Source organism: Cloeon dipterum, chromosome 3, assembly GCF_949628265.1.
Source record: "Cloeon dipterum chromosome 3, ieCloDipt1.1, whole genome shotgun sequence".
Taxonomy (NCBI): Eukaryota; Metazoa; Arthropoda; class Insecta; order Ephemeroptera; family Baetidae; genus Cloeon; species Cloeon dipterum.
In genome coordinates, this window is record NC_088788.1 from 6,602,894 (window position 1) to 6,627,700 (window position 24,807).

General features: G+C 37.3%; 1 protein-coding gene across 1 annotated transcript; it reads right to left on the reverse strand.

Moving 5' to 3' along the window:
* Window positions 1-1,183: 1,183 nt before the first annotated feature.
* Window positions 1,184-16,479, reverse strand: LOC135941075 (uncharacterized). Its single transcript, XM_065486316.1, has 7 exons — window positions 16,305-16,479; window positions 16,022-16,208; window positions 12,845-13,029; window positions 12,378-12,779; window positions 9,779-10,009; window positions 9,597-9,713; window positions 1,184-1,413 (listed from the first exon to the last, which is right to left on the reverse strand). The coding sequence occupies exons 1-7, from the start codon at window positions 16,477-16,479 to the stop codon at window positions 1,184-1,186; spliced, it is 1,527 nt and encodes a 508-aa protein (XP_065342388.1).
* Window positions 16,480-24,807: the final 8,328 nt, after the last annotated feature.

A 24,807-nucleotide genomic window follows, 5' to 3' on the forward strand; every position in this document is an offset into this window, starting at 1 on the left:
AAACAATTTATGGTTTTTTTAAGTCTCTTTTTTTTCCTTTGTGGTCTATTGAACAGTAAGTAAATTAAGAGCGGCGGCGGAGCGCAGCAAGCTGCGCCGCCGACGCCGAATGCCAGTTTTTTTCCAATTGCACGAATCAACCTGAACCGCACCGCGGAAGTTCAGCCCCCGGCGCAATCGTTTTTTATTTTCAAAAATCTGTCAATCACTCGAACGCAGCGCCTCGGTTTTTGCCGTCTAACAATTGGACCGGTGGAGCGATTTTTGCTCGGGATCCCTCCCCGGAAGCGTCTCGCCGGGGCGCACGTTCCCAACCGCCCCGGCGACCTTTCTCAGGGTGGCCGCCCTGAGCTCGCTCCCCTAGCCGGTTTTCTTGGCGTTTCCGGCGCCACAGGCGCCGTTGCGCCCCCGCCCGGCGGTCGGGTTTGGGGGGGAATCCGAGTTAGCCCCCGACCCCGAGTTGGTCGCGACCATCAACGCAAAGGAGGGGAAATATTTAGTGATTGGAGAGAGAATTGCTCTGAATGCAGACAGACACTTTATCACATATATTCGAACGTAGTAGACGTTCTAGCATCTGAACAGCCCACCAAATTTTTGACTGCAGGTTGTAATTTTTAATTAAGCTTTATGACAGCGTTGGTTAAGTCCAAGCAGATCAGTTTTATAAGTCTAATTGCAATTATTTTTATTTCTTACAATTCACCAGTTGCATAAACCGTTAGTGTTCGAAGCCGCCAACAGATGGCGCAACCATAGGCTTTATTCAAAATTTATTTTTAAGGTACTTCCGCTGCGATTTCAGACTCAATTCTGCCACTGTACATTCTTCACTTAATATGCTTTCAGCACGTCAAAAGAAAGCGTATTAAGTGAAACATGCACAGTAGCTAGATTGAGTCTAAAATCGCAGCGGAAGTGCCTTAAAAATAAATTTTGAAGAAAGTCTATGTTTGCGCCATCTGTTGGCGGCTTCGAACACTAAGGGTTTATTCAACTGGTCAATTAAAATTTGATTTCCTGTTGTGACACGATTTTTTAATCCACGGAAATTCAGTCCTATTTTTCAATTAGCTATAAATTTAATTTCTATTAAAAGTAAGGGCCTTGTAAAAATCGATAAGTTTTTTAGTAAGAACTTTTGCATTCTAGGAATTCCAACATTTTCTTACATTTCTTCCTTTTACAGAACAATCTTCGCATTCTCCGCCATGGTATATAAATTCAAGAAGTGTGAATGTGGGTGCATTTTGCATCCGTGGGAAAAAGTATGCTGGCGTTGCACCGGCACCAACGGCGGCTTCGGCGTCACCGGCGGCACCGGCAGCAGCGGCGGCACCGGTGGCAACGGGGGCAGCGGCGGCAACGGGGGCAGCGGCGGCAACGGGGGCGACGACGGCACCGGGGGCCAGCCTGGAGATGAAAAGGGGACTAAAGATTTGTCAAAAACAACGACAGGTATAATTCAATTTTTTTTATAAACTATTTTCCACTGTTTTGATAAATTTATTTTCTTTCAGTTTAAATTATGATAATTTTTTATATTTTCAGAAGGATAAATCAAGACTCCAGGAATGGCATTGGCCCTTGTACCGTACAAAAATGCAACCACCGAAAACATGCAAGGAAACGCCAGCGACACACGAACGATTCTGAATTCGGTTCTTACAGCGGAATCCAAAAGAGAGTTCAACCAAGAAACAGTTTCGACGTGCCTCAACAATTAGTATCAAATATTTGTGTTCAGATACCAAAACTCCAAACCGATTTTATATGTAGTTCCTTGCAATCTTAACGACAATTTTACAAATAATTTTATCTTACCAATATATAGTCTCAGGAAAAAATTATTTTTTTTCGGAGCTTTCAGATTTGTACTGTACTTCTCAATGAGTGTTATATCAAGATTAAAAATGAACTAATCTTGGATAGAGTTTTATATAACAACAATAAAATCCAAGTAAAACACTGGCACCAACATATATTTATTGCTTTTTTAATTTAATTTAAATTTAAGACCACTTTATCCATTAAATAATAATTTACATGTTTTCCATTAGAAAAGTTTGGCAAAATCCTTGAGCCAAGTAGAAAAAAATGAGGAAAAATATTTAAAATATTTCAGTGTAATTTTTTTAATTGCACGCTGAATTCAGATGCTTTATTTTTGAACTTCTACTCAGGACATCCCGAGGGCTGTGAGCATGGGGCCCGAGTGGCCGCACAGGGGCTTCGGGCCCAATCGTGGGGCCATCTTTTTGCCTCCCCGCACCGCGGTCTTTTATTTGAACGCCAGATATTTCACCCTAAAGCCGTTGGATTGGTACAAAATCCAGCCTGTTGAGCTCCATGGTGTCACTCTTAATTAATTACCTGTGCCAGCCAGTATTAGATTGCAGAAATTCTCAAATATTTCCTAATTAATACCTTTGATGCTACGAATAAAATCCATCGGGATGTCATGGTTTAATTCTTCTAGCTTTCATAAAATTCCGTGATGATGAAATGAGTTCACAACCTCATTCGTCACACATGAAAAGCTCGTTTTGAAATGTATGTGCTCATTTCATTTGCCTTTTCTGCCGCGACAAATGATGCCATTTGCATGCTCTCTCGCGCGCCGGGGACGATGCGAAAAATGCTATTTTAAAATTGTAGGGCACAGCAATCGCCGCTGCTTTTGCAAAAATAATGGTGTGTTTCAGGCTGGCCGCGAGGCAAACGCGGCATGATGGAATATCGGGGCCAATATAAATGCAAATATGCAACTAGGAGTGAAATTGCGTCCCCTCGCGTTGTGCAAGTAAGCGAGCATCATGCGCTCTGCTTGTCAAATTGCAAAAATTTAACTTGCTCCAGTGGAAATAATGCAAATGCTAATTTGCTTCATCCACGTCGTCGTTCCTGCTAAGGGAATCATTGTGGATGAATATTGTGCAATACCTCCAGCAAGTAATCAAAGTTTACCAATACAGGGCAACAAGAATTTGATCTACAAATTGTGCAATAAAAGCCAAAGAGCAGGACCTTGATGTACAGTTAAAGACCGTCTTTCTATGAGCACACCAACCGATTCTTGAAGGTCGAATTAGGTAAAGTGGATATTTTTTCCGACCAAAAAGTCCAGCGCGACGTACAAACCTTTTTCCCGCCAAAACAATATGAATGCGAGAAGTGCGCATGCGTCAGAGCTGGCTGGATCTGACAAAGAATAAGTCATTCGTACAGGCGGTCTCTCTGCACGTGCTCAAACCAGCTCTGACGCATGCGCAGTTCTCGCATCATACGTTAATATTGTTTTGGCGGGAAAAAGTTCTGCTTGTGCTGCGCACGTCGCGCTGGACTTTTTGGTCGGAAAAAATATCCACTTTACCTAATTCGACCCTAAAGAATCGATTGGTATGCTCACAAACTTCATCAAAGACGGTCTTTAAAATTAAAATTTTGTCAATTTCTTTCTAAATACATTATACAGCGCTTGACCATATTTTCTTCCTCTATCTAACGATGCATGAGACCCGTTTTGAAGAAACTGTTAGTGGTGAGTAAAATTTAGCTTTCAATTTTCGTCACTTAAAAATAACAAAAAATTTGCAACCAAGTAAAAAAAAACAGGAATTTTGGCATAAAATTTAAGGGTCATTTTTTAGTAGTTTTGCAGGATCATTCCTTTTCTATCTGCACCACTTTGAAGAGAGCTCTCAAGTCAGTCGCCGCGCACCCGACGCGAAAAGCGTGTCTCAGCCGAATTTTGTCGTAACAGCGGCGAGAGGAGCGAGAATAAATGTGCCGTCGGCGCTTCGATAGCAGCGACTGCGCTTGCAACACGCACTCGCCAACCCGGCTCGCAGATTATGTTCGAATTTATATCTCGCCGCCTCGAACACGTCTTGTGCACACACAGATGGACGCATAAATATGTGTGTGGCCGCAATTCGCGCCTCTCCGAGTTCAAAGGAACCCTCTTCGGGCGAATATATGTATATATCTGCTTGAGTCGCTTTTGAGGGAGAATCCGTGCGTGAAAATTCTTGCTTTTTGAAGCGTAAATCGAAGAAATACTTCAGGGAAATATGTACACTGGATATCAATATTTTTTTATTCTTTTGTCGCAGCTGGTGTATTTTTTTACTCTGAAAAAGGGATAAAACATAAATATTCCGAACTGGCCGAACTGATATTTTTGCTATTAAATATATATTTATTCCATCAACGGATTTGAACTAAAATTGGCATGTCCTTAGCCTGCCTCAGGTAAAAGGTCAACCCAAAATTAAAAATTATTATTCACACAGTGGGAATTTCGAGCCAAAAAAATATCTTTTCGGGCTTGAATCAATTTTTCTTGTGTTTGAAAAGTAGTTTTTTTTTGTTTCGACATGGATCGAAAAATATTTGTGTTTTTATTCTAAAATTTATCCTTGTAAAAATGTCTCTTCCCTCGCGTCCGATTGGCTGCAGCTGACACGGCGATTCATCCTTTCGTTTTACTCTCTTAAAACCCCCCACTTTAGGCGCAAATAAAAAAAAAATAGATCGTGTGCTCGTGGTCCGTGCGTGCGTGGTTAACTCCAGACAATCGGCGCTGAAATTGTGCCAGAAAAGCTGCTCTGTGCGGCTGCGACGGCGGCCAACGAGGTGTAATATCTTCTCTTTTCACGCCGGCCGAGCCAGCACCGCGCACGCAGAGCCAATTTCTTTCAACCCTTGAGTGTATTTGATTGACATCGGGCCGGAAATCAATCTCAATCTGCCCCGCTTTTGTGCGCTTCCAGTGTTGACTCCGTGTGCGAGCTGCCGCCGCTTTTTGCTGAGGATGCAAAAAACGTCGAGCGCTCGAGAGAGGCAGAAAATAATTGTCTCCTGCGCAAATACTGAAGTAGGCAAATAAAAATGATGATGGGCTCAAGTCGGACTGATTTTGCTCAGTTTGCTTCGAAAAGAAAAAAAGATTTCCATCTAAAATGTTAAAAAAATATGTTTTTGAGTTGTTGCAGAAATTAATCCATAATACTGCAAGATATTATGTTGGTGAAAAAATAAAATCTGAAAAGACAAAATGCTAAAAGTAACAAAGACACGGAATTTTTATTAGCTACTGATTTATTTATAGGTTTTTTAAGCATTCAATCAAGATGCGGGAGGAAGAATATTTTTTAAAAAAAGGTCACACAGCGCGCGCGTCATGAAAGAAGCGTGCTGTCCGACATAACGCCGCGGTAAGCTTTCACGAATGATAATTAAATATCAGTAAATAATTCTGATTACTTGCCTTTGTTACTTTTAGCAATACAAATAACAAACAATAATTGTTACTAAAATGTTTTATTTGTATATTTTACCTCATAAATCTGGTTTCAGGAAGTGCCAAATTTAAATGGAAATTAAAAGAACTACTTTCGTATTTTCCCCCCAAAAATCAACTCACTGGGCTTTTAAATCCTCAAAACGTTTCAAAAAATTCCCAAAAGTAATTAGGTTATTAATTTTGAACTTAATTCAATAGTATATTTCTGAGAGTAATAAAAAAAATACTCTTTGATCCGTCTGAGTCGGGCCATTTTGTGCTCTTTTCTTTACTTTCAGAATAAATTTCCGTGCCATCTCGTATACATTCGATACACACAAACGGATCATATCTCAAGTGAAAGGGCCATTTTCCGAGACGATGAATCAACGTCACGCGCGAGGATTGATTGATGCGGGTTTTATTCAGCAAGCAATAGGCCAGAAATCATTTCCGAGCTGGCATTTTTGACCATTCCTCACGTCTCTCCGCGACGCACCGAGCACAGATAGTATAAAGAATAATTGCGTCGTTTAAATCGGAATAACAGCAGCCAGACGTGATTTGTGAGACAAGCACGGCAGAAATGGTTCTCTCTCCGTCTCCGCGCCTAATATTTCAATAAACGATGGAGATTTTTGACAATTTATCATTTTTCCTTTTTTATCTTTTCTTAATATTTATAAAAATATAGATTTTTAAGTTATAATGAATTATATGGGCTGTGAATTATATTTTTTTTATTAAAATGAACTGCTCCTTTTAAAATAATTGTACTGGCTTACCTGTTTAAAAATTGAAATTGAATTTCCTTAAATAAGCACGATAATTTCCTTTTTTTCCCTCGAAAATCACAGAGACGAACGCAGTTGCATATGCTTTAGTTTATTCAAATCAAGAAAACCCTTTCTTTCTTTATTTTCCCTCGTGCACGCATCGCATCCTCTTTTTCTCTCTTGAAGAATCACTGAGTTTCCTCTCCCGCTGTTTGCCAATAAACGTCTGTATTTTCAACTCGAGCGAGTTTCCATTCTTTTTATCTTTCCCTGCCACTTCTCTTCGGACGCGAGCAGATGGAAATAAAACTTTTACTTTGGAAACCAGCACTAAACTTCGTCCCCTTACTCGCAAAGGAGAAGAAGTTATTAATTTTCCAGAGTTTATGGAATTACTTGATGTAATTTAGTTGGCAAACTTTTATTGCCTTTACATAAATATGAGAAAAAGTTTGAAATACTGCATGGGAGATCGCGCGTCTTTATCAGTCTAGAAATTTACCTATGAGTATGTTTAAAATAACACAAAACTGTTAAATAATACAAAAATAAACTGTGTAAATTCAAATTTTTATAAAACTTATTTATGGTTTAGCGAAATTGAACCAATAATTAAAACCTAATTGACCAGTTGCATAAACCCTTAGTTATTGAAGCCGCCAACAGATGGCGCAACCACAGACTTTTTTTTTAAAAAAAATTTGTTTGAAGCGATTTTAAGGCATTTTTGCTGCGATTTCAGACTCAATCTAGCTATTTTGCTTTTTTTAATTAATTTGCTAATTTTTGACGTGCTGAAAACCAAAATCGGTTCAGCCATTCGCCGTAGAAACGTTGGAAAAGATTTTTTTATTTCAATAAATAGTTTTTCACGATTCTACGGCGATTGGCTGAACCGATTTTGGTTTTCAGCACGTCAAAAAATAGCAAATTAATTGAAGAATGCACGGTAGCTAGATTGGGTCTGAAATCGCAGCGGAAGTGCCTTAAAATCGAAAGTCTACGGTGGCGCCATCTGTTGGCGGCTTCGAACACTTAGGGTTTATGCAACTGGTGAATTTGACTAAATAATTTGGATTTATTTAAAAAAAAAGTCGGAAAATAAATTTTGGAGCAAATTAATCGATCTTCACGCCCAGAGAGACGACTAAAGAGCCAAAGGTGTATGAAGTCTTGTGAAAAGGGGAAGGAACCACAACAAGGCGAGCAAAGTTTTACGAGAGCCAATCGCTTGCTCACTCTGCTTCCCATTTCCCTTGACTGATGGAAAAGTGAAAAGTCTCTTTCCGTCTTTTCATCTGATGAGCACTCCTACTGTAGAAAGGTGAAAGCGGAAACGATGAGCCGGATGGCATTGTGCTGCTGACTGCTGAAAATGGTTATAGGAATTTCTGCTTCACGCGCAGTTTTCTTGCGAAGAGAAAAATATTAATTATCGTCCTGGAAGCACTTATCTGCACGTTAGGATCAATTTAAATCTATAATCTGGATTGTGAAATAGCGTAAATAATGAAAGGATGTTTTTATGTCTAATTGATTTATTTTCAGGTTTAAATCAAAAAAATTGTGGCCCATCTTTTGAAGGCGCCTGTATGATCTTTAATTTTTCTTGGTTGGGTTAAAATTATAAAAAGTATGAAAAGCAAAAATTAATTCATGCTGGTTGCGTCTGGCTGATGAATCGAATCATTTACAAGGAAATTTGCGTTGGTTTCCTTTCCCTTCATTTCAGACGTACTTTTGAGCTTCTAATTTTATTCAAATAATATGCCTTTGCAATACAAGCACTGGATTTTTTATCCGTTTTGGCATCAGCTGGAAGCAGTACGTTTCTTCCCTTTATTTTCAACAATCTAGTCCGCAATTCACACAAAAGCGACGGATGATTTTGATCTCTTCGAAATCTATGCGAGTGGGTGGCGGACATTCTTCTAGAACAGCGCTGGGCGAAGGAAGAGGTGGAAAACGTTGTTACTGCATGCTGCCAAGGGAAATCCCTGAAGGACCAGGATGTACATCTTGGAAATTTGGAGAATTTGTGAGCCTTTCCGAAATTGTGGGAATAATTGAAGCCAAGCACATAAGGCAGTTGCCTCCGTTATCTATAAATAATTTAATTTAAGTAAATTCTGCGTGTCGAAATAAATATCTTTTCGCTTTTACGACAAAAATTCATAAAGTAGCAGGATTCAATCAGGAATTTATTTTTTATTTATTTTATTCATAAAAAATCTTGGGAAAATCGACAAATATCATGGTACCTGAAAACTATTTTAGCACGTCTAAAACCCAACGTGCTGTTGTTAATTTTATTATTATCTGGAAATATTCCAAAAGATTAATTTCCAGCAATGCCTGGATTCGAGAAATTTGACTGTCTACTGGAAAACTGTTTAAATATTTAGGGAAATCTATTTAAAAATATGCCTTTGGAAACTTCAGGTTGCTCACAATCAGCTTTGCTCCTGTGAAAATAGTGAACCATGCGCCATCACTGAAAAATTATATTATTCTACTTATTGAATAATGAACACTTTGTTAGCTGTCTTTTGGTTGAGCGCAGAAAGGAAAATTTAAATGGTTTTGTCCAGCGATTGATAGTTTCCAGACGTTCCAAGAACACTCGAGATTTTTGTATTTTCATTTTCTATCAATTTAAAAATATATTTTTTAAACCAATGATGTTACACATGATTGAAGAGGGCTAAATTAATAAATTAAAACACAAATTTTCTATAGTAGTTATTTTATTCCTACGATTATAGTCACATCTAAAATTACAGTTGCATGGGTAGTTTTTAGCAGCTACGTATAGATTGATATTATTGATGTTTCAATTACAATGATTAAAAGCGAATTTAACGCCTCGCTATTTACAATAATTTATTTTTCATTAAAAATATCAGCAAAATTTAGATTCTTGCTGGTTAAGACATTTTATTATACAGTGCTGTTAAGTCTAAAATAATTTACACCAAGCTTGAACTGAAAGAAAAACCTTTCAGTGCATGGCCGGAATAAACAGTATTAAATAATTTAAATCTATTAATTATACAATGAAATTTTTAGCCAGGCTTTTTCCTCTTCCACACAAACATTTAGGCCGGTTTTAAAACGTGAAAACCTTACAAAATAAGCAGCAAAACTGCAAATTCCGAGTTAAATCGATGTTTCCGGGTAGGATAGGGTGTAAATCCCTTTAATGAAGTCAATGACTTAAATTTTTTCTCAAAGTGGAAACGTTTCAAATGTAATTCTAGTCCTTCACGATTTTTTAAGCAGAACCTGGCACATAAAACAATATTAATTACCACTTCCAAACTCTTTGTGTGAATCATCTGGATAACAGTTATTGTGTGAAAAATGTCGCGCAGTGAAAATTAAAAATTTGCAATTAGGACATTTCGTAAATTCACTCCCAAGTGAATTTGCAGGTACGAGTGAGTTTTTGTCATCGGATGTAATGATTTCAGTTTTGTTTTTGTGCAGCTCGGTCTCGCTGTGTGACGCTATGCACGGAAACCGTTCCTCACATATCACGCAAAAGCCACTTTTGCCGAGTTTATCAGATGAAGATGGAGTAGCGTCTTCGGCCTCAATTGGCTTTGGGATGTCGATCGGCTCTGACCTCTTGAATCCTCCAGGAGCATCTGAAAAACAATTTTCGAATTTTTCAAACCGTTCTAATCTTTTTGAGATAAAGGGAATCATATACCTGAGGAACTCGGAAACTGTGCTTCGACCGCATGCCTTACTTCACCTTCTTCTGTCAACTCCATATTTCGTTGTTGCTCTGACCGAATTTCGCACATTTCTTCACCATCCGACTCTTCTGATTCAAGTTCTAGGTTTTCTATCTCCTCAATGGAATTCGCCAGCTCTTCATCTAGTTGAAACACGGCTGGCTCCCTATAAACAGAACTGCGAACAGCAAATGATTTTGACTCTATTTGTTTTGAATTTTTTTAAATGATTTTTTACTTAGGGCAATTTGGGTTGGAGCACAAAATACTTCTTGAGCTCATAAAGCAAGAATCACATATTTCACACCGCCGTTGCATCGTGGAATTCTTTTCGTTGACTGAAAACTAAAAGGTATTTAAAGAATAATGGATTGAAGTTTAAACGCAAATAAAATAAAACACAAAAATTACCAGTTATTGAAATTTTCTCAGGAGAGTAGAGCGCTATGCACTTCTTTTGCTCTGTCTGGAGTTTATCTGGCAGCTTGGCTGTATAAATGCTTGACTTTTAAATTTTTTGGGAAATTCCTTGTATTCCAGCCAGTCGCAACTTCTTAAATATCTCTTGAATGCAGGATACAATCCGGCAAATTCATTGCTTGTGTGGAAAAAGAAATAAATAGCAAAATGCAGGAGTGTTTTTCAAGCAATCAGAATTTTTCAAATAATAGAGAACTGCAATGGAGCGTTTTCCGAGGCGCATTTTAGACGATATAAAGAAAGTTTTATCAGATTTAGGTGATTTATAATGCTAAAAATTGCAATATTCATGCTCATTCGATGTTCCTGCAACGATATTGGCAACTAAGAAAGAAAAAACTTGACCATCTAGTAATATTTTTAGTGTTGTATATTTTAAAAAATAAATTCATTTTGTATATAATTTGGGTTTTTATGGAATTATTTAAAACACGGTCGAAAACAAATTAGTTTTAAATTTTGAATCAAAGTAATCAATCGTTATCACTCCAGGCCAGACGACAAAAACACAGAAGGCATGGAAATTGAAGGATGAACCACAACAAAAAGCGCGAGTCAAGTTTTTTGAGAACCAAGATTCCTTTTATTTCCCTCGTCTGTTGGACACTTGAAAAGTCTATTTCGTTCTGTTCGCTTGAAAATTTTTCATTCAAGAAATAATGTGAAAGCGGAAAAAACGATGGACCGGATGTCATCATGCTGCTGAGAATATTCCGGAATTTCTACTTAACGCGCGCTCTTTCTATAAGAAGAAAACAATTAATACGTTTTATAAAACACACATCTATGGATGGTTAGAATTTTAGGATTTGAAAAAAAAATACCATTTATTTATGTTCTAAGTATTTTCCTACGTAGCGATTAAAATGTTTTGATCGCTAAATTTAATTATTTCTAAGTAAAGGCGATGATAATTTTACTCTACACTAGATTTTTTTTTACATTTAGATTTATTCCTGAAAACACAATTTTTATTTTTGCACCAAGCTTCACCACGCGCCAAATTTTCTCCTGTTTCAATTTTTAAGATGAATAAACAAATATATGTTTTAAAAGAAGCAGAGTTAACTATGAATCGAACATCTATCCATTTTTTTTTTTTAATTTTCCTATCCTGATGTTTTTTTAAATCTTTTGAATACTTTCCGGGCAAAAATCCAAATAAGGCGAAATGAAAATAAAACAAAAAGTTAAATGATTTAATTTAGTTCTTATTGATATTTAAATTCAAGATTATATTCTACATTTAGACATAAATATACATCATACAGTACAAAATCAATAAAATCTTGGCTGTACCATTTTTTCACAAGTATTCGTAATTTTTTGTGTTTGTTTAAAATTCAGAATCAATAACAAAATACGCTGCTATATGACTGAACTAATGTGGAAATCGATTAACTACTTTGCCACAATTCTTACTCACCCGATTTACAAATTGGAATACATGACAAAAATTGCAGCAGAACTGGAAAGCATCACTGTGGGTGGTTTTAGGGAGTAAGGTGTGGATTCCCCTGATCTCTTTAATGGAGTAAATGTTATTATGCCAATGGGAATTATTCCAGTGCAATTTTAGATTTGGTTCTTCTTTGAATTGTACTTGGCACATCAAACAATAGTAATAGCCTTTTCGAGGCATTATATTTGAAATTGTGACGTTTGTTGCCAAAAGGCGGCATTTGTGGTCGCCTGATTTGAAACGGTGGTTGTAAAATAATCCTTGGCATGTTGAGCAAAATTTGAATTCAGAGTCTTTTGATCCAGTGGGTATTACCACCTTCACTGAAGGTTTCACGTTATTCGGAAAAGATTGAATGATTGTTTTATTTTTGTGGATTGGTAATTCTTGGTGTGCAACGATATCTTCAAGCACTTGTTCGCAAATCACGCAAAAGAAATGGATTTTAGGCAAAATAGGTCGGCGTGCAACTGGCAGCTTGGACTTCATGTTAGGTGTATTAAGAGGAACTTTGCCACTCGAACTCTCAGTTGATTGGGCTTGAGGTGAATTAATTTTGATTTTTAACCCTGTTGTGGACGAAGCCAGCGGAGGTTTAATATTTTTAGGTCTCAAGAGGCGCGAATTACTTCCTTCTTGGGTATCTTGGGCCGCCACTTCGTGCGCTTTTTCCGGAGTATTTGGATCTGATCTCGTTGGACCAACTTCTCGTTTCGTGTGTGGGTTTTCATTAACGACGAATCTTTGGTTATTCATCATCAGCGATATCTCTTGTTCATAAAAGTCTTTTAAGAAGGGTACGTGCGATTCCACACAAGATGAATCCTCCTTCAACTCGAAGGAGCGCGCAGACAGCGGGATTCTCTTTCTCTGGCACGTAGGGTTCAAGAGGAGCAACTGATTTCCTACTGGGATAGCTTCAGGTTCGTTTGAATGCGACGTCTCTAGCAACCCCTGTAGAGGCAAACTCTGGGCGCCGGCCTCCGGATCCATTTCATTTTGTTTTTCCGCATCACTTCCTCGTTCACTTGCTACAAATTTGGGAAAAAATGCTAGAGGTTAACATTTCGAAAAAATAAGTTTAAATTTAACAAACCTGGGAGACTCTTTATTTCTTCTGTCGTTAATACACCCTCAAGGCTTGGAATTTGGGGACGCATCTCCACAGAGGTGTCAAATTGATCCTCTTCCTGGATATTTGGTTCACGTTCCTGAGCGACAGCAGGACGAACTAGATCCGGCTGCTCTCCAAAGTATTCCTCCAGATTTTTCTTCATGCTCCTTATAGATCGAATAAATGTCTCTGTAAATAGGAAGACATTATGTAAATACCCAGAACTTTATAGGTCCAGAATTGTGACCGGAGTTCTGTCGAATCCAGTCACAAGAATCCAGAAACCAAGCTCATGAGAAACATGGTGGCGATTGGGGACCGTATTTCTGAGGCAAGTTGTTTGTCGCGGAAAAATGGCAGGCGATTTTTTGTGGTTCTGTTTATGAGTGAAGCGGGCAGAGGAGGGGGAGAAAAGGGTACGCTCTCATCCCCCTTTCACTCGCAGTTACAGCTAGGAGGCAAACAACCTGAACCTATACTCCAGCCGGCTGGAGGGACAAATAGGCACCCGCCTCTGATTGGCTACCCTCCGAACCCCCCTTACAAAGAGGGTGTAATCTAGAATTGTTTGCAAGATAGAGAGATACAAATTCAATGCTCGCGTGCGCTTGGCTTGAATTCTTATAAAACTAACAATAATTTAACCAATACAAATTATGAAATGATCAAATAAGCTTATTCCTAGAAGGGGAATATTTCTGCCTTCATCAATGTTAATTTTAAATCCTCAATGACTAAATATTGATAAATTTTTATCATAAAAAATAATCAACGCGAGTTAAAATGCCATTAAAATAGTAAAAATATTGACTCTGTATTTTTGTCTATGATTGATGAACAAAATTGTACCTGCACACAAAATTAGCGCTTCAGTGAGATGAGCTAGCAACGTTCACACCCCGTTCGAGCAACAACTGTTGCGTCCGCTTCCCTTCTCTGCTATATAATGCAGCAGCAGAGCTCGTTGTCAGAGGTTTAAGTGAGTGTGGAAGAGAAAATTGCGATTAGAATCTTGACCCTGCTCTTAGAGTGAATTTCTAGAATTGTTCTTTTGCCTGCTCAAATATTCATTCTTACAGGAGTTCATTACATTTGTAGGGTGAATTCATGAAATTTATTGTTAGAATAAAATATAAAATTCTAGAGAGCATTTTTGAGATTTCAAGATCTCCCAAAATCAAGTTCTGATATTACCGAGATATTTTTTGTCAGGCAAAACTGGTGTTTCACTAGTAAATTATATTCTCCATTCATGATAAATTTATATAATTACAATAACTCAATGATCACAACTATTTCAAATTAAGTAATACGAATATTGAAAAGTCACATAAAGTTGGAGCCGTTAAAGAGTTGATGAGCCGCAAAATCCATCTTCCTCACCCCTGGTTTTAATTTTTTATTTAAAATTTTGAAATAAAATATTCTTATACATTTTTTGCTTTTTAATATTTTGTACTAAATTAAAAAAATATGACTAATTATAAATGAAAATAAGTCTCAAAATTAAAATTCGTCAACTTGTCGAATTAATAGATAAATCCCCCTTCGTACACAATGGTCGAGACGTCAATATATATCGCTCAAAACTCAAATATTTTTATATTTTCTATTACACCCACGGATTCGGAACTCGCTTTCGATACATTTAGTGCAATTTTGAATCAAAGAGCAAAAAACTTTAAAAAATCCGAGCGGGAATCAAAATATCGAAATATTTTTGCTATCAATGGGAGAACGGTAAAAATGATATTTTTCAATCTTCAAACACTTTTATCTCGGCGGTTTGCAAAGTAAATTTGGAAAATTCTTTTTCAAACAATGCGTGTTGATTATTCAAATTAAATCTGACCATTCGCAACCCTGAGCCATACCCTGAACCTGATTGAGTTATTTCTAAAAAAAAAACATTTTTTTTAATTTCGCACCACGTTTTGCCACGTGCCAAAACCTTCTCCTCTTACAACTTTTTCGATAAATGAAAGAATTATGTGCTATAAGACGCAGAATTAAATTTAGAATCGAGCCTTTATCCTTTTTTTAAAATTTTAATCCTAAAGTTTTTTAATTCAATTTTAAATATATAATTGAAGATGAAAATCCACATTATATAAGGTGATATGAAAATAATATAATTTATGATCTTATTTATATTTAAATTCAAGATTATATTTTACATTTTTTAGACGTATACATCATACAGTATAGTAAAATCAAAAAAATCTTCGCTATACCATATTTTCACAAGTAATCATAAATTTATGTTTGTTTTTTACTCATTCCGCGCGATTATAAAAAATACGCTGATTTATGATTGAACTACTCTGGGAAATCACTCAAATATGTACTCTGCCACATATCATACTCTTCCGATTTACAAATTGGAATACCTGACACAAATCACAGCAGAACTGCAAATCACCAAGCTTGGTGCCTTTAAGGAGTAAAGTGTTTATTCCCCTGATCTCCCTAATGAAGTAAATGTCATTATGACAATGATCAATATTCCAGTGTGTTTCTAGTTCTTTTAATGTTTTGATCTGTACTTGGCACATCAAACAATAGCAACTGCCTTTCCGATGCATTACATTTGAAAATGAGACGTTTGTTGGCCAAAGGCATTTGTGGTCGACTGATTTGAAACGGTGATTGTAAAATAATGCTTGGCACGTTAGGCAATGTCTGAATTCAGAGGTCTTTGATCCTTCGGGCAATACCGCTTTCACTGATTGATGTGTTGTATTCGTAAAAACTACAAGTGTTGCAATGTTTCGATGGAATATTAGATGTGCATTGATATCTTCTGCAAGCACTTCTTTTTCACAAATCGCACAAAAAAAATTGTTAATTATAGGCAATTCAAAACTGCCAGCAGCTGGCTCTATGATTGTTAACCTTAAGGTGCACGAATCCACACTAGATTCCTGAAATGTAGGTCTCAAGAGGAGCAAATGATTTCCCTGGATAGCTTGGGCCGCCACTTCGTCTGTTTCTCCCGGAGTATTTGGATTGGATTTCGTTGGACCAACTTGTCGTTTCGTGGGTGTGTTTTCATTAACGACGTGTCTTTGGTTATGCACCACCAGCGATATCTCTTGTTCATAAATGTATTTTAAGAAGGGTACGTGCGATTCCACACAAGGTGAATCCTCCTCTGACTCAGAGGTTGACGCAGACAGCGGAGTTCTCTTGCGCGCAGGGCTCAGGAGGAGCAACTGATTTCCTACTGGGATAGCTTCAGGTTCGTTTGAATGCGTTTCTAGCAACCCCTGTAGAGCCAAACTCTGGGCGCCGGCATCTGGATCCACATCATTTTGTTTATTCGAATCACTTTCTTGTTCAATTGCTGAAAATTTGGAAGGGGAATTCTATGATAGAGGTTAAATTTTCAAAAATGAAGTACGAAAATTTTAATTTATATTATTTTTTAAATTTTGCAAACCTGGCGGGAGTTTCTTCAATACACCTTCAAGGCTTGGAGGTTTGAGACGTATCTCATTGTCAGCGGAGGCGTCAAACTGATCCTCTTCCTGCATATTTGGTTCACGTTCCTGAGCGACAGCAGGAGGAACTAGATCCGGCTGCTCGCCAAAGTATCCCTCCACATCTTGCTTCATGCTCCTTACAGGTTGAATAAAATATTGAATCACAAAAATATCATATATATCTTACTCGTGTGTATGTGAGGAGCAAAACTCGTTACTACACTCTCGATTTTTGTACGGCGATACAAATCCATGCTTGCAAATCTCACAAAGCTCCTCCACACCTTGACCCTGTTCCTGTGTTGGTTGCTGCGGCACATCAACCTTGCTTTTCTTTTCATCTTCGCTCATCTTTCACCTTTAAAAATATTAGGAATATTTAAATTTAAAATTTAATACTTTTTTGTCATATTTTAACCATTCTGTGGGAATGGGACAATATGCTTACTGTCGTCAATTTGTTTGAATATTTTATAAAAGAACTCCCCCTCCTTGCTAATCATGCAGCGTACAAATATTTTTCGCCAGCGGGGTCCAGACGTGCGATAAAATTGCGCAGATCCAAGATGGCGTCTGAATGTGGGAAACAAAAAGCTCTCTTTGGATTGCCGTAGGAGTGTCAAGAGTTTGTTTTTATGATCCAACAGACACAATTAGTTAAGAGTAATGTAAATTATGTCACAATATTGACCAAAACTTGGTTCTTTTTGCGCATTTTCACGTGAACATTTACTCGCGGCATACTCCACCAGACGCCATAAATGCGCGTCGCACGAATCTGGTCCCCGCTGGTTTCTGCAAAAGAGAAGCTTTCACCCAAATACGGCGGCGACCGGGGATCTAAATTCTGAGGCTACTGGTTTGTCGCGGAAAAATGGCAGGGGATTCTGTTTGCAAGTGAAGAGCGGGCAGAGGAGGAGGGGTGGGGTGAAAGAACACGCTCCCGTCCCCCCTTTCACTCGCAGTAACAGCTAGGAAGCCAACAACCTATGAACCTAAACTCTGCTTTTCATGCTAAGCCAACCACCTGAGAACGGTATTTAGGCCGAACGGACAAATTGGCTGCTCCCAAAATCCACCTAAATAAAAAGAGGGGTGTAGCCTAGTGTAACGAGGAATTGTGGATTTGGAGAATGAATATTCCAGACATGAAACGACACGTCCAGTATATAGTAAACAAATTTGTTTACAGTTATATGCACTAAAAACCCTTTGAACACGGAAAAAAACTCCAAAAAAGAATATTCAATCTCCAAATCAACAACTTCTCGTTACACTAGAATATGCGGATAGGGAAACAAAAATCTAACGCTTGAATTTAAATAAAACCTACAATAATTTAATCTACAAATTATAGAAAGATCAAATAATCTTATTCCGTGAAGGGAGTTTACTGTTTCTAAAATATTAGCCTTTTTTAATTTAACTGTTCGACTAAGTGAAAACGCAGAATGTTATCAATTTTTGGTTTTATTCGTGTTCATTTTAAATCCTCAATGATTAAATATTTATTTTTGAAAAACTAATTTTTAAAATAAAAAATAAACAACCGAGTTAAAATGTGATTAAAATAGTAAAAAGTTATTACACGTGCACCCTGCATTTTTGCTTTTTCTTTCAAAAGTAAGATTGACGAATAAAAGTTTACCTTTACACAGAATTTGCGCTAGCCAGTTCATCCCGTTCGAAAAGACTGTTGCTTACGCTTCTCTTCTCTGCTATATATAGCAGCAGTGCTCATTGTCAGAGGTTTAAGTGATGGATGGGAAAATTACGATCAGAATCTTGGCCCTCCTCTTATTGTTAGTGAATTTCTAGAATTGTTCTTCTAACTGCTCACATATTCATTACAGGAATGCATTAAATATTCAAGTTAAATTCGTGAAATTAATGGTTAGCATTTGGTATTTTTCGATGAATTCCAGAGGGCATTTTTGAGATTTCACGATCTTCCGACGGAGAATGGAAAAAATGATATTTTTCAACCTTCAAATACTTTTATCTCAGCTGTTTTCAAAGTAAATTTAGAAAATTCTGTGTCACACAACGCGTATAGATGAGTCAAATTGCATCTGACCATTTGCAACCCTGAGCCATATCCTGACCCTGAATGAGAGTTATTTCTGAAAATCCCATTTTTGATTTTGCACCACGTTTTGCCAAGCGCCAAATCTTTCTCCTCCTCCAATTTTTTAAGATAAATGCAAGAATTATGTGTTAAAAGACGCAGAGTTAAATTTTGAATTGCGCCCTCGCATACTTAATTTTTTAATTTCAACCCTAAAGTTTTTCTAATACAATTTTGAATATTGTAATTCTGAAAATCCCATATATATACGGCGAAATGAAAATAAAACAAAATGTCGAATTAATTTAGTTTAAAAATCTTGCTATATAAATTCAAGATTATATTCTACATTTAGAAATTATACATATTATACAGTATAGTAAAATCAATAAAATCTTAGCCATACCATTTTAACAAGTAATCATAATTTTTTATGTGTGTATATAACTCGATATAATTTCTGTTTTTGACTAGCGATATTATAAAAAACACGCTGATTTATAGTTGAGGTGCTATATATACGATGCCCACCAAATGTTTTGAACATTTCATACTCTTCCGATTTACAAATTGGAATACCTGACATGTATCGCAACAGAATTGTAAATCATCAAGGCAAGTGTCTTTAGGGAGTAAGGTGTGGATTTCTTTGATCCCCTTAAAGGAGTAATTGACATTATGATCATGGGAATTAGTCCAGTGTGATTCTAGAGTTATTAATTGTTCAAATTGTATTTGGCACATCAAACAATAGTAGTTATTGTTATCCCGCCATTCATTTAAAATTGGGTGGTCTGGTTGAAAAAAGCATTTGTGGATGTTGGGACTCGCCCGGTCAGTGTAAAATATTCCTAGGCATGCTAGGCATTGACTGAATTCAGATATTTCTGATGCTTCGGGTATTACCACGTTCACTAGCTGATTTTGGTTAGTCGTAAAAACTTCAATCTTTGACTTAAGTCGATGGACAATTTGATGTGCAATCAAACCTTCTGCAAACAATAATCGTTCACAAATCACACAAAAAGAATCGACAAAAGGCAATATTTGTTTTCTCACAACTGGCAGCCTGATCTCACTAGGTATACGAACACCTTTAACACGAATACGTTTACTCAAACTCTCGGTTCGTTTCAATACTTCGTGGATCTTTTGTTGTTTTTTAGGTGACACATTTCGCGTGGCAAATCTTGGGCCACGCACCTGCTTAATTTTATTTATTTTTTTTGTGGACTGATCAATACGCGACACTCTGGATTGGGCTTGAGGTGTATGCTCGATGACTGTTAAGGTGCACGAATTAAAAAATTTAGGTCTCAAGAGGAGCAAATGATTTCCTTGGATAGCTTGGGCCGCCACTTCGTCTGTTTCTCCCGGAGTATTTGGATTTGATTTCGTTGGACAAACTTCTCGTTTCGTGGGTGTGTTTTCATTAACGACGTGTCTTTGGTTATTCATCATCAGCGATTTCTCTTGTTCTGGCATGTCTTTTAAGAAGGGTACGTGCGATTCCACACAAGTTGAATCCTCCTTTAACTCAGAGGTTGACGCAGACATCGGAGATCTCTCGCGCGTGGGGCTCGAGAGGAGCAACTGATTTTCTACTGGGATAGCTTCAGGTTCGTTTGAATGCGTCTCTAGCAACCCCTGAAGAGCCAGACTCTGGGCTCCGGCCTCTGTATCCATTTCATTTTGTTTATCTGCATCACTTTCTTGTTCAAATGCTAAAAATTTGGGGGGTAAATTGCTTGTTAAAATTTTGAAAAAAAAATCGAATTTATATATTATTATAAAATTTTACAAACCTGGGAGTGTATTTACTTGTGCCGTTATTAATGTTAATATATCTTCAAAGCTTGGAAGTTCAGAACGAAACTCAACGGAGGCGTCAAATTGATCCTCTTCCTGGATATTTGGTTCATTTTCCTGAGCGTCAGCAGGACGATCTAAAACCGGCATATCATGAACGTGTTCTTCCATCAGATCTTGAACCATGCTATGCACAGATCGAATAAAATATTTAATCACAAAAGGATCATATTTCTTACTCGTTTTGCTCATCTTCGCCCTGTTCCATTGGTTGCTGCGGCACATTAACCTCGCATTGTTGCTGCGGCACATTAACATCGCATTGTTGCTCATCCTCTCCACTCAAATTCAGTGTCTTTAAATTTTTTTCCAGATTTTCTCCTACTGCTTCAACGCTTGAAGGTGTCTCTTTGCGGGCGTTATTTTGATCCGCTTCCTGCACACCTTGACCACGTTCTTCAATTGGTTTCGGCGGCACAACAACCTTGCATTTCTGTATATATTCACTCTTCTTCCATCTTTAAAATTTTGGGAAAATATTTGAAATTTGTATAATCTTTTTGTTATATTTTTACCCTTTTGTGTGTTTGGGGCAATGTATATTATTACAATATATTTTAGAATCTTGTGAAATAAGATATCCCGTCTTGCAATTCCTGCAGCGTGCCCTCATCTTCAACAATATTTTTCCTCTTTTGCGAAGAAAATGTATCTGTAAACAGGAAGACAATATGTAAATTCCCAGAGCTATATAAGTCCAGAAAACAAGCGCATGAGAAACATTCACTCTAACATGGTGGTGATTTTGAGGCCAGTGGTTTGTCGCGGAAAAATGGCAGGCGATTTTTTGCAGTTCTGTGATACGGGTAGAGGAGGGGGAGAAAAGGACACGCTCTCGTCCCCCCTTCCATTCACAGTTGCAGCTAGGAGGCGAACAACCTGAACCTACTCCGCTTTTCATATTATGCTACTCCAGCCGGCTGGAGGGACAAATTGACTGCCGCCAAATCCACCTAAGAGCCACATTCCGTCAAAGCAACAAATTTCTGTCCGGGGGTCGATGGATTTTAAATGAATTTTTTTTGCGGTAATTTGGCCCTAATTGTACTACAATACAATTGAGAAAACTCCGACTTTCCAATTTTTGCGGGTTTTGCGGGCGTTAAAGGGTCAAAATCTGGGAATTTTGAATACTTCATAACTTTGCTCAGGGTGGTCCTAGAACAAAAATTAAAAAATCCGCAAACTCGTCTTAACAAGACAAACAACTTTTACATTGACCTCAAAGTGGTAGGTCAAAGGTCAAGGTCATAAAAATGGATTTTTTTATTTTGAACTCAAATTTGAAAATAAACATATCGAAATTTTTTATTTTTTTCATGACCATTTTGTAGAGCATAAAAAATTGAGTTAAAAACGTTAAAATTTGGAATGGCGTTTCTCCTCATTTTTTTAATAAAAAATGAAAACTTCGAAAAGCCTTGTTTTTCGAGGTTGGTAAAAAACGATGATTGACCAAATCTCGACTTCTAGTCATCCGAATTTAAAAAACCGCATACCGTTAGACTCCTCTCGACGTCCCTAAGTGCATTAAAGGGGTATGAGACCCACCAACCCCCAACCCCCTTTTTACCCCCTCAATAACGTGAAATTTATCATTTTTTCGTCAATTTCAACACCTTAACACGACGTTGACGAGTTATTGTCTTCTCCAAACCAATTCATTAACTTAGTTCACTCAAAGACGAGTCAAATGGAACTTATTTTTTGTAAATAGGACCACCACAACCTGAGATTCGGGTGCACAAAGATTTTTTTCCAAACGCGATGCAATAAAATTCTGGATGATCGACCAAATCTCGACTTCTAATCATCTGAGTTTGAAAAACCGCATACCGTTAGACTCGTCTTGACATCCCCAAGTGTACTAAAGGGGTATGAGACCCACCAACCCCCAACCCCCATTTCGCCCCCTTAATAATGTGAAATTTAGCATTTTTTCGGTCGTTTCAACACCTTTATCTTGACGTTGACGAGTAATTGTCTTCTTCAAACCAATTCAGCTACTTAGTTCACTCAAAGATGAGTCAAATGGAACTTATTTTTTGTAAATAGGACCACCACAACCTGAGATTCGGGTGCACAAAGATTTTTTTCCAAACGCAAAGCAATAAAATTCTGGATGATCGACCAAATCTCGACTTCTAATCATCTGATTTTGAAAAACCACATACCGTTAGACTCGTCTTGACATCCCCAAGTGTACTAAAGGGGTATGAGACCCACCAATCCCCTACCCCCATTTAACCCCCTTAATAACGGGAAATTTAGCATTCTTTCGTCCGTTTCAACACCTTAGCACGACGTTGACGAGTAATTGTCTTCTTTAAACCAATTTAGTTACTTAGTTCACTTCAATACGAGTCAAACGGTACTTAATTTTTGTAAAAAGGACCACCTTTTTGTGTTTTGTTCGAGATTTGGTGCTCACCGAGCATTTTAATGCATCCGCGTCTTAATAAAAAACTTTGTGCCACACAAATATCAGGTTGTAGTGGTCCTATTTTCAAAAAATAAGTATCGTTTGAATCGTTTTGAAGTGAACTAAGTAAATGAATTGGTTTGAAGAAGATAATTACTCGTCAACGTCATGATAAGGTGTTGAAACGACCGAAAAAATGCTAAATTTCATATTATTAAGGGGGCGAAATGGGGGTTGGGGGTTGGTGGGTCTCATACCCCTTTAGTACACTTGGGGATGTCAAGACGAGTCTAACGGTATGCGGTTTTTCAAACTCAGATGATTAGAAGTCGAGATTTGGTCGATCATCCAGAATTTTATTGCATCGCGTTTGGAAAAAAATCTTTGTGCACCCGAATCTCAGGTTGTGGTGGTCCTATTTACAAAAAATAAGTTCCATTTGACTCGTCTTTGAGTGAACTAAGTTAATGAATTGGTTTGGAGAAGACAATAACTCGTCAACGTCGTGTTAAGGTGTTGAAATTGACGAAAAAATGATAAATTTCACGTTATTGAGGGGGTAAAAAGGGGGTTGGGGGTTGGTGGGTCTCATACCCCTTTAATGCACTTAGGGACGTCGAGAGGAGTCTAACGGTATGCGGTTTTTTAAATTCGGATGACTAGAAGTCGAGATTTGGTCAATCATCGTTTTTTACCAACCTCGAAAAACAAGGCTTTTCGAAGTTTTCATTTTTTATTAAAAAAATGAGGAGAAACGCCATTCCAAATTTTAACGTTTTTAACTCAATTTTTTATGCTCTACAAAATGGTCATGAAAAAAATAAAAAATTTCGATATGTTTATTTTCAAATTTAAGTTCAAAATAAAAAAATCAATTTTTATGACCTTGACCTTTGACCTACCACTTTGAGGTCAATGTAAAAGTTGTTTGTCTTGTTAAGACGAGTTTGCGGATTTTTTAATTTTTGTTCTAGGACCACCCTGAGCAAAGTTATGAAGTACTCAAAATTCCCAGATTTTGACCCTTTAACGCCCGCAAAACCCGCAAAAATTGGAAAGTCGGAGTTTTCGCAATTGTATTGTAGTACAATTAGGGCCAAATTACCGCAAAAAAAATTCATCAAAATCCATCGACCCCCGGACAGAAATTTGTTGCTTTGACGGAATGTGGCTCCTAAACAAAGAGCCTAGAATTTGCAGATAGGGAAACAAAAATCTAATGCTCGCGTGCGCTTGGCTTGAATTCTAATAGAACCAACAATAATGTAATCTACACATTATAGAATAATCAAATAATTTAATTCCGTGAATTGAGTTTACTGTTTTAAAACTATTAGACTATTCGACTAAACGGAAACACTGCTTGTCAATTTTTGCCTTTGTTCATGTCTATTTTAAACCTTCAACAATACTATATTTTATTGATAAATTTTTATCATGAAAATTAACAACCATATAAATTGCATTAAAATAGTAAAAAGTTATCATACGTACGCCCTGTGTTTTTTCTTTTTGTTGAAAAAGTAAGATTGATTTGATAAGTTTGCCTAAGTTTCCCTTCAGTGATGAGCTAGCAAAACGTTCACACCCCGTTCGAGTAACAACTGTTGCGTATTCTTCTCTGCTATAAATATCAGCAGTGCTCGTTTTCAGAGGTTTAAGTGAGTATGTGGAAGGGATAATTTCTATCAGAATCTTGACTCTGCTCTTAGTGAATTTCTAGAATTGTTCTTCTGCCTGCTCACATATTCATCCCTACGTACAGGAATCCATTAAATGTTTAGGTTGAATTCGTGAAATTATTGGTAAGATGTTTTATGATGAATTCCAGAGGGCATTTTTGAGATTTCACGATCCTCCAAAATAATTACATCACCCTCTTTTCTGAAGTGTAAACGAGGAAAATATCTTTCCACTCAAGGTGTGAAATTTCCAATAAATTTTTGTGAGATTTAAATTGTTACACCGCATCAGCAAAATTATATGCATATATGCAAAGCTGATGTTTCTCACTATTAATTGATATTCTCAATTCAAGATTATTTACATATAATTGCAATAGCTCAATAAAAAACCAAAACAATTTGAAATTAATATAAGT